Raw genomic sequence first — 10431 nt, 5'->3', positions numbered from 1 at the left:
ACCACCACCACCACTACCTCCTCCAACCAAACACTCTTGAGTATCTACCACCACCACCACCAGCACCACCTGCTCCTCCAGCCAAACCCTCTGAGTCGCCACCACCACCACCACCACCACCACCACCTCCTCCTCCTCCTCCAATCAAACCCTCTGAGCTGCCGCCATTACCACCACCACCTCCTCCTCCAATCAAACCCTCTTAGCTGCCGCCATTACCACCACCACCTCCTCCTCCAACCAAACCCTCTGAGCCGCCGTCATCACCACCACCACCACCTCCTCCTCAAATCAAACCCTCTGTGCCGCCGCCATCACCACCCTCACCACCACCACCACCTCCTCCTTCAACCAAACCCTCTGAGCGGCCGCCATCACCCACCACCACCTCCTCCTCCAACCAAACCCTCTGAGCCGCTGCCATCCCCACCACCACCACCACCACATCCTCCAACAAAACCCTCTTGAGTATCTGCTACTACCACCACCACCACTACCTCCTCCAACCAAACCCTCTTGAGTATCTACCACCACCACCACCAGCACCACCTGCTCCTCCAGCCAAACCCTCTGAGTCGCCACCACCACCACCACCACCACCTCCTCCTCCTCCTCCAACCAAACCCTCTGAGCCACCGCCATCACCACCACCACCACCACCACCACCTCCTCCTCCTCCTCCTCCTCCTCCAACTAAACCCTCTGAGGCGGTGCCATCACCACCATCATAACCTCCTCCAACCAAACCCTCTGAGCCGCTGTCATCACCACCACCACCACCTCCTCCTCCAACCAAACCCTCTGAGCTGCTGTCATCACCACCACCACCACCACCACCTCCTCCTCCTCCCCCAACCAAATCCTCTGAGCCGCTGCCATCCCCACCACCACATCCTCCAACCAAACCCTCTGAGCTGCCGCTGCCATCCCCACCACCACATCCTCCAACCAAACCCTCTGAGCTGCCGCTGCCATCCCCACCACCACATCCTCCAACCAAACCCTCTGAGCTTCCGCTGCTATCACCACCACCACATCCTCCAACCAAACCCTCTGAGGTGCCGCTGCTATCCCCACCACCACATCCTCCAACCAAACCCTCTGAGCTGCCGCTGTTATCACCACCACCACATCCTCCAACCAAACCCTCTGAGGTGCAGCTGCCATCCCCACCACCACATCCTCCAACCAAACCCTCTGAGCCGCTGTCATCACCACCACCACCACCTCCTCCTCCAACCAAAGACTCTGAGCTTCCGCCATCACCACCACCACCACCACCTCCTCCTTCAACCAAACTCTCGGAGCTACCGCCATCACCACCACCACCTCCTCCTCCAACCAAACTCTCTGAGCTGCCGCCATCACCACCACCACCACCACCACCTCCTCCAACCAAACCCTCTGAGTTGCTGCTACTACCACCATCACCACCACCACCACCTCCTCCTCCTCCAACCAAACCCTCTAAGCCGCTGCCATCACCACCATCACCACCTCCTCCAACCAAACCCTCTGAGCCGCCGTCATCACTACCACCACCACCTCCTCCTCCAACCAAACCCTCTGAGCTGCTTTCATCACCAACACCACCACCTCCTCCTCCTCCTCCAACGAAATCCTCTGAGCTGCTGCCATCCCCACCACCACATCCTCCAACCAAACCCTCTGAGCTGCAGCTGCCATCACCACCACCACATCTTCCAACCAAACCCTCTGAGGTGCCGCTGCCATCCCCACCACCACATCCTCCAACAAAACCCTCTGAGCTGCCGCCATCACCCACCACCACCACCACCACCTCCTCCTCCAACCAAACTCTCTGACCTGCCATCACCACCACCACCACCACCACCTCCAACCAAACCCTCTGAGCCGCCGCCCTCACCACCTCCTCCTCCAACCAAACCTTCTGAGCTTCCGCCATCACCACCACCACCACCACTTCCTCCTCCTCCAACCAAACTCTCTGAGCTGCCTCCACCCACCACATCCTCCAACCAAACCCTCTGAGCTGCCGTTATCACCACCACCACCACCACCACCTCCTCCTCCAACCAAACCCTCTGAGCCACCGCCATCACCACCACCTCCACCACATCCTCCTCCTCCTCCAACCAAACCCTCTGAGCCACCGCTATCACCACTACCACCACCACATCCTCCAACCAAACCCTCTGAGCCGCCGTCATCACCACCACCACCACCACCACCTCCTTCTCCAACCAAACCCTCCGTGCCGCCGCCATCACCACCATCACCTCCACCACCACCTCCTCCTTCAACCAAACCCTCTGAGCGGCCGCCATCACCCACCACCACCTCCTCCTCCGACCAAACCCTCTGAGCTTCCGCCATCACAATCACCACCACCACCACCTCCTCCTCCAACCAAACCCTTTGAGCCGCCGCCATCCCCATCACCACCACCTCCTGCAACCAAACCCTCTGAGTTGCTGCTACTACCACCACCACCACCACCACCACCACCACCACCACCACCTCCTCCTTCTCCTCCAACCAAGCCCTCTGAGCCACTCCCATCACCACCACCACCACCTCCTCCAACCAAACCCTCTGAGCTGCCGTCATCACCACCACCACCACCTCCTCCTCCAACCAAACCCTCTGAGCTGCTGTCATCACCACCACCACCACCACCACCACCACCACCTCCTCCTCCTCCTCCAACCAAATCATCTGAGCCACAGCCACCCCCACCACCACATCCTCTAACCAAACCCTCTGAGCTGCCGTTGCCATCACCACCACCAAATACTCCATCCAAACCCTCTGAGCTGCCTCTGTCAAAACCATTACCACATCCTCCAACCAAACCCTATGTGCTGCCGCTGCCATCCCCACCACCACATCCTCCAACCAAACCCTCTGAGCTTCCTCTGCCATCCCCACCACCAAATCCTCCATCCAAACCCTCTGAGCTGCCACTGCCATCACCACTACCACATCCTCCAACCAAACCCTATATGCTGCCGCTGCCATCCCCACCACCACATCCTCCAACCAAACCTTCTGAGCTGCCGCCATCACCCACCACCACCAACACCTCCTCCTCCAACCAAACCCTCTGAGCTTCCGCCATCCCCACCACCACCTCCTCCTCCAACCAAACCCTCTGAGCTGCCACCACCACCACCACCACCACCACCACCTCCAACCAAACCCTCTGAGCCGCCGCCTTCACCACCTCCTCCTCCAACCAAACCCTCTGAGCTTCCGCCATCACCACCACCACCACCACCTCCTCCTCCTCCTCCTCCTCCTCCTCCAACCAAACTCTCTGAGCTGCCTCCATCACCACTACCACCTCCTCCTCCAACCAAACCCTCTGAGCTGCCGCCATCACCACCACCTCCTCCTCCAACCAAACCCTCTAAGCTGCCGCCATCACTACCACCACCACCACCTCCAACCAAACCCTCAGAGCAGCCGCCCTCACCACCTCCTCCTCCAACCACTGATCCACGGAGTCTCCTGAATGTGGAATCCTGCAATCCCTCTTCCAGCAACCCCAGTGAAACTTGGTAATAAGGTGACGTAGACAATCCTCCTCCCCTTGTACCAGAATCTCATGATTACATATTATAAAAAGTAATAATAAAAGTTAATGTACTATAGAGAATAATTACTGTCATGTAGATTTAATAAAAAAAAAATAAGTAAATTTCAATTTAACTAGAATGACAGTATGTAACTAAGATCTTTTAAATTTGCATTAACGTAATCATATCTTTTGCATATGTACTGTAGTGTCAGTCAGGACTTAATGTATGTTACTGTTTCATTATTAGTACCGTACTATATTAAATTTCCTATTTACAGCAGTTAGTAGCGGTGAAAACTTGTCTCCAGAGATGTGTCAGGCTGTCTATTTACGTCCCATCATCGTCCATTTCATTGTTCGACCATTTGTAACTGCACGACTTGTATCTCTCCACCTAGCCATCTGGGCCCCATTGTGGAATATTTTCCAGTAAGTTATAATATAATATCTATTTTCTTTTAATGCTACTGTATTACACTATTTATATTAACAGTATTGATGTAAGTACGTATTGTTCATGTACAGCACTGCAAGTGTTTTTGTAAAATATGTGAACATCTAATTACTGTAGTTTTTTACATTTATTTCTACTCCTTATACAGTGCAGTGTTCAGTGTTATTGCAAGTATGAACAGTATATAAGATAAAGAACACAACCATCAAACAGTTGATGCCTTAAGAACTGCATCTTTCAATAAGAGATAACTTGATCACGTAAAAGTATCAGGATGTGCAGTTACGTTCCTTCATCGTTCATGTCATCGTTCGTCCATTTGTAATTGCATGGCTTATCCTTCTTCATTTCGCCAACTATGTCTATGTAGAATATTTTCCGGTAAGCTATATCATATCAAAACATTTTATATACTACTGTATTATGCTGTGTATATTCATATAAGTATGTATTGTACATGTACAGCATGTTACCTATATTAAAAGTATTTACGGTATAAAAGTAATGAACGCAGCCACAAGCCAGTCTATGCCTTAAGAACAGTATCATTCATCACGATATGTTACTGTGTATAACTTCGTACGAAAATGGATGGTTGTGTCCCTGTTATGTTTTCTTTAATATTTATCATTGTTTACAAATATTGCGTATAGTATATATACAAAATTAGTACAGTCCTTAACAGCACAGTGGATACAGTACTGTGTATGCTTCTTTTGTATAGAGTTGTAGGGTTGTGAGTTGACTTTAGTGATAGTACTGTGCATATATTACAGTAATATACACTACAGTATCAGCATGTGTTATTAGATAAAAACGACAGTGTTTCGTTGATATAAGTGTGGCGGTGTCGTATAGAGTACTGTACCTACAATACACCAATTTTACAGTGAGTGAAGTGTTGATATTCTATTACAACACTAATATATTATAAAATTAACCTTGAATAGCAATATGAACTATAATATTATAGCAGCGTGAAAACAATATAGCATAGTACAGCGAGTTACCAAGTGTGTTAGTTGATCGCATGCAGCAATGATTAGGAGGCTGGTAAGTTGTTGACCCACACTACAGAACCAAATTTTTGCGAAATCTTGATCTTCCCATATTCTCAATCTCACGGGTGTCTTATTACCTAATCCCCGCAAGTAATGAAGGCCTACTACTCCCTGCAATATTAATCCAATCCCTTCAGTAATAAGTAATATAGCTATCCTGCAACATGCAATAGCTGTGATATACCAATCTACAGAGAACAATGGTGCTGATGTACCAACTTGAGACCTTGAAATGGAAGCAATGTACCTTCTGCAATTTATTACGATGACAATGTACATACTGCAAAGTACAATTATAGCTATGTACGCACACTGCCTTGTGCAACAACAGCAACAGCCACTCTAAAATGTGCGACTATAATGTATACACACTGGAATGCAAAATCACTCGATGTACTAAGTCTGCATTGAAGGAGGTGTAATGTCAAATGACTGCAATTTATGCACTTTGATCAGTGAGCAATAAATCAACATTGAAGTTTGCAACGATGGTAAGGTATCCCCTCGGCGATGTTAAATGATAGTGCTTAACCCCTGTAACTTGGGCAATGTACCTAGTCTGCAATGTGCAGAAAGTGCAATGTATGAATAGTGCAATTAATATATTTTTCTGTACTCTTATATTAGGAATTTTGTTTATCTTGTCACAGGGTTATTCCAAAGACATCTATGAGAACCGGTATATTTTTGGCATAAATGTTAAACAAAATATGACAAATTATATATGAAAATAGAAAATTCATTGGCAAAATAGAATACTGTACATGAAATTCCATAACCACAGACTTAAAGAGGGTGTGGTATGATTAAACTTGACAGTTCTGACCAAATTTGCCTGGTAGGTCTTCACCGGACCCCAAAAAGAATGCTAGAGCACAATTGGATTAATCATTATTTTCTTATATAATTATTCATATATAGTGTCCACTTTGACTTCCTTAGCTTGTGCTACTAACGTAACCTTGTGGTTTCTTTGTACATTGTCGTTTTTACTAAGATTCTTAACCCTGAGCCTCGACACCTATTTCTATGGCAGTTACATAGCTTTCCTTGAACTATGTTTTACATGCACTGTACAACATTGTTAATAGGCATAATCAAGTTTCTCAAATGGTTGAATACAATCTACCATGAATATGTTGAAGGTAGTATAATCAGGTCTCTAAAGAAATTACTTATTGAAGCAATTTGTTAATTTTTCTGTGAAGCAGTCTTTAACTCTTATAATGTATAACAGTTTGAGTTCATTCTTGTCAGTATTAATATAGTTTTATTGGCATACATTTAAGTTTTAATGCAGTCAACCTCTAAATCATATCTTTTTTTTATTTAGTGAATGCTTTGGTTTTGTTTACATTTTGGCAATCTTATTGTGGTTCGTTCTTACCCAAAATAGAAATGTAATTTTAAAGTGAGGTTACTGTTCTGTAAGAGTTGAGATAATCCCTTCTTTAATCTCTTTTGCATAGCTATAGAAAATACAAATACCTTTAAACTTATATTTCTACCAGTCTAATATTGTCAATTTTGTATAGGATCGTTGTCAGCATAAAGATTTTCATGGTTTTTTAAATCTTATCACTTTGTTTCCCATTCCTCATTTGCTTTTTTTTTTTTCTTTTTAAACCAGCATCAAGCCTCTTGTATTATTTGCGTTTTTAAATCTTTTTACTATCATTCTTTTTACCGATATTTTTCAGTTGTAGGATTTCATGATATGGGTGTGTATGGTATAATTACTTTAGACATTACAGAGTGTTGTCTGGTTATGATCAACTCTATTCCTTCTTTTTCTTCTTTCTTTCCTGCAGGTTTTCAATAACCAGCAAGTAGCACATTTTTTTTTTGTCTTTTTCTAATATAATTGTGGTCAATAATTTTCTCCCCACTATATATTGTAACTTTTCTATATTCCACCACATTTTCTTTAAACCTCTTTCGCTATTACTATATCATGCGTTGTAGAACTAATGCTATAATTACAGTATATGACATATAAACTTAAAAATGCCATTCAAGTTAACGTAACTTTGGATATGTACCATAGTGTCAGTAAGTACATAATGTATTTTACAGTTCTATTATCAATATTATAATGTATTAACTTTTTTTTATTTACAGCAGTGATAACTTGTCTCTGTAGGCATGCTAGGATGTGTAGATACGTTCCTTCATCTCGCCAATTTTGCCTCTTTGTAGAATATTATCCAGTAAGTTATATCAAAACTTTTTTAAATACTACTGTTATTCACTGAGTATATTAATAATATTGATATAAGTAGCCTACGTATTAAACATGTACAGCACTGTACCTGGATTACAATTACTTACAGTATACAAGATAATGAGAGCAACCATCATCCAGTCGACGCTTTAAGAATTGCTTCATTGATCATGAGATGTTACTGGGTACAACTTCGCACCAAAACGGTTGGTTTTGTTGCTGTTACTTTTCTCTATTACTTATATTTAATGATAGTGTATGGTAATATATACAATATTATTACCGCACTTAACATTACTGTAGACATAGTACTATGCATGCTTCTTTTGTAAAGAGTTGGTAGTATTGTGTGTCTACCTTACAAACATTTAAGAGTAACTCTCCTCTTACCTTTGATAATAAAGCTGTACTTTTGTGGTAGTACTGCACAAATATTAAAGTAATGTACACTACAGTATTGGCGAGTGTTGTTAGATAAAAACAACAGTGTTTTGTTGTTATCATAAGTGTAGCAATTAGTACTCTACGTACAGTAAACCAGGTTAAAGTGGCATGAATTGTGTTCGTATACTTTTACAATGCTAATACATTAGAAATTAAACCTCGGGTTACCTAGCATGTTATTCGACCACACGAGGAATGGTCAGGGAGTTAGGTGGCTAAGAGTTGACCCACCCTAGAGCACGAAGTATTCGTGGATACTTAATCTTCATGGATTCTTGCTCTTCACAGATTCTTGATCTTCACAGATCCCCAATCTTCATGGATGCGTGTCATCTAACCCCCACATATAAGGGGACCGACTAACCACACTGCAATGGCTGATTCAATCCTCTCGGCAATATAGCTATACTGCAACAAGCAATGACTAATATGCTAATCTACAAAGTGTAATGCTGCTGATATATCCACTCTACACCTTGGAATAGCAGCAATGTACCCTCTGCACTTTGATCAGTGAGCGATATACCTGAACTGAAATGTGCAATGAAGGTGAGGGATCCACTTGGCAATGATAAACACCGATGATGAATCCACTGTAACTTGGACAATATACCCCATCTCAAGCGTGGAACAAGTGCAGTCTATGAACCGTAAGATGAATTTAATGGTACTCGTATATTAGGATTTTTGTCTTATCTTGTCGCAGGCTTGTTACAGAGAGCTCGATGAGCACCGGTATCCAGTAAGTGTTAAATAATATGCAATATATGGCACATTATTTATGAAAATAGAAAAGGCAATGGTAAAATAAATTACAATAATTGCCATAATCACGGACTTCAAGAATGTGTGTTGCGATTAAACTTTTCTGAGTTCTAACCAAATTTGCCTGGTAGGTTTTCACTGGACCCCAAAAAGAATTCCAGAGCACAATTGGATGAACCGTTTTTTTATGTAGTTTCTTGTAGATGATGTGCTATTGAACTTCATGATCTATGCTATCAAAATAGTCTTGTTGTTTCTTTGTACATTAGCGTAGATTCACTAAAATAACATTACCTTTTGAACCTAAACACCTATTAAAATGGCAGTTACACAGCTTTAATTAAACTATGTTGCACATCTGCTGTACGAAATTAATGGGTGTAAAGTGTTTCTCAAATGGATGGATATGATCTACCTTCAAGATGTTGAAGCTAGCGTAATCAAGTTTCTAAATATATTCAATGGAATAATCTATTAGTATTTCTGCTAAGAATTCTTTTAATTTTATAATGTATAACTATTAGTTCATTCTTTTCAGGATTAATATATTGTTGTATTGGCATACATTAAGCTTTAATGCAGTCATCCTCAATGATTCACTTTTTTATTTAGTTAATACTTTGGTTTTTGTTTATATCATTTTGGCAATTTTTATTGTGGTTTGTTCTTACAAGAAATACAAAAGTCATTTTCAAGTAAGCTTTCTGCAAAAACTATGATAATCCATTCTTTAATCTCTTTTGCATATTTAAGGGAAATACAAATTACTTCAGAAAACTGGTATTTTTACCAAATCTTTTTAATATTCTACAAGAGCCTTGTCAGCATTGAGATTTCCCTGGTTACGTTATTTAACATTTTTTTTTTCAAAACCAGTATCAAGCCTCTGTATTATTATGCGTTTGTTAAATCTATTTACTAACATACTTTACATATTTTAGTTGTATGGTTTAAAGATTTGTGCATGGTATGATAAATTTATACTTTACATAACTTTCTCTTGTTTGGTCAGAATTACCTTTTTTTCTTTGTAATGGATTTTCAAAGGTCTTTTTTACTACAGGTTTTCAATTTCCAGCTAGTAGCCACCAAACCCCCCCCCTTTTTTTTTGGCCTCTTGTTCTTATACCTGTAAAACAATAATTTTCTCCCTATTAGACATTTTTTGTAACTTTTCTATATTCTACCACATTTTCATGCAAACCCTTTTCTTATTATTCTATATTGTATTGTAGATCTGATGCTATATAATTACAATGCTTAAATGAAAATGTTAAGTTTATATTAAGTTTTTAATTTAACTTTAGGATACGTACAGTAGTGTCAGGAAGTGAATGTATTTGACAGTTCCAGTGATAGTACTTTTATATCTTATTCTTTTTATTTACAGGAGTGTTACGCAGTCTACGTAGACATCCCAGGAAGTGAAGATACGTTCCTTCATCGTTCATCCATTTGTAACCGCACAGCTTATCCTCTTCTTCCATCTCTTCAACTGTGCCTCCTTGTAGAATATTATCCAGTAAGTTATATCATATCAAAAGTTTTTTTTCATACTAATGTATTTCGCTGTGTATATCAATAATATTGTTATATAAGTACGCATTGTACATGTACAGCACTGTACCTGTATTACAAGTGCGTACGGCTTTAAAGTTAATGGACGCAACCACCAACCAGTGTGCCCTAAGAATTGCATCAGTTATGGCGAGATGTTACAGGAGGTACAACTTCGTACGAAAACGGTTAGTTTTGTTGCTGTTGCATTTTCTTTGATATTTATTTTCAATGATAGCGTACGGTGTGTATACAAAATAGCACAGTACTTATTACTGTAGATACAATAATGTACATGCTTTTTTGCTTCAAGTTGGTAGTATTGCGTCTTCCTTGTCAACAATTAAGAGTGATATATCAT

General features: G+C 42.0%; 2 protein-coding genes across 2 annotated transcripts; both read right to left on the bottom strand.

Annotated features, from left to right (window-relative positions):
• Positions 1–493: 493 nt before the first annotated feature.
• LOC137649240 (uncharacterized) lies at positions 494–1993 on the bottom strand. The gene has a single exon (XM_068382226.1). The coding sequence runs from the start codon at positions 1991–1993 to the stop codon at positions 494–496; it is 1500 nt and encodes a 499-aa protein (XP_068238327.1).
• A 315-nt stretch (positions 1994–2308) lies between these two features.
• On the bottom strand, positions 2309–3967 carry LOC137649239 (uncharacterized). The gene is made up of 3 exons (XM_068382225.1): positions 3898–3967; positions 3227–3589; positions 2309–2610 (listed from the first exon to the last, which is right to left on the bottom strand). The coding sequence occupies exons 1-3, from the start codon at positions 3965–3967 to the stop codon at positions 2309–2311; spliced, it is 735 nt and encodes a 244-aa protein (XP_068238326.1).
• Between the last annotated feature and the right edge of the window lie 6464 nt (positions 3968–10431).

This window comes from Palaemon carinicauda, chromosome 11 (genome assembly GCF_036898095.1).
Source record: "Palaemon carinicauda isolate YSFRI2023 chromosome 11, ASM3689809v2, whole genome shotgun sequence".
Classification (NCBI taxonomy): domain Eukaryota; kingdom Metazoa; phylum Arthropoda; class Malacostraca; order Decapoda; family Palaemonidae; genus Palaemon; species Palaemon carinicauda.
This window is presented reverse-complemented; position numbering and strand designations above follow the sequence as displayed.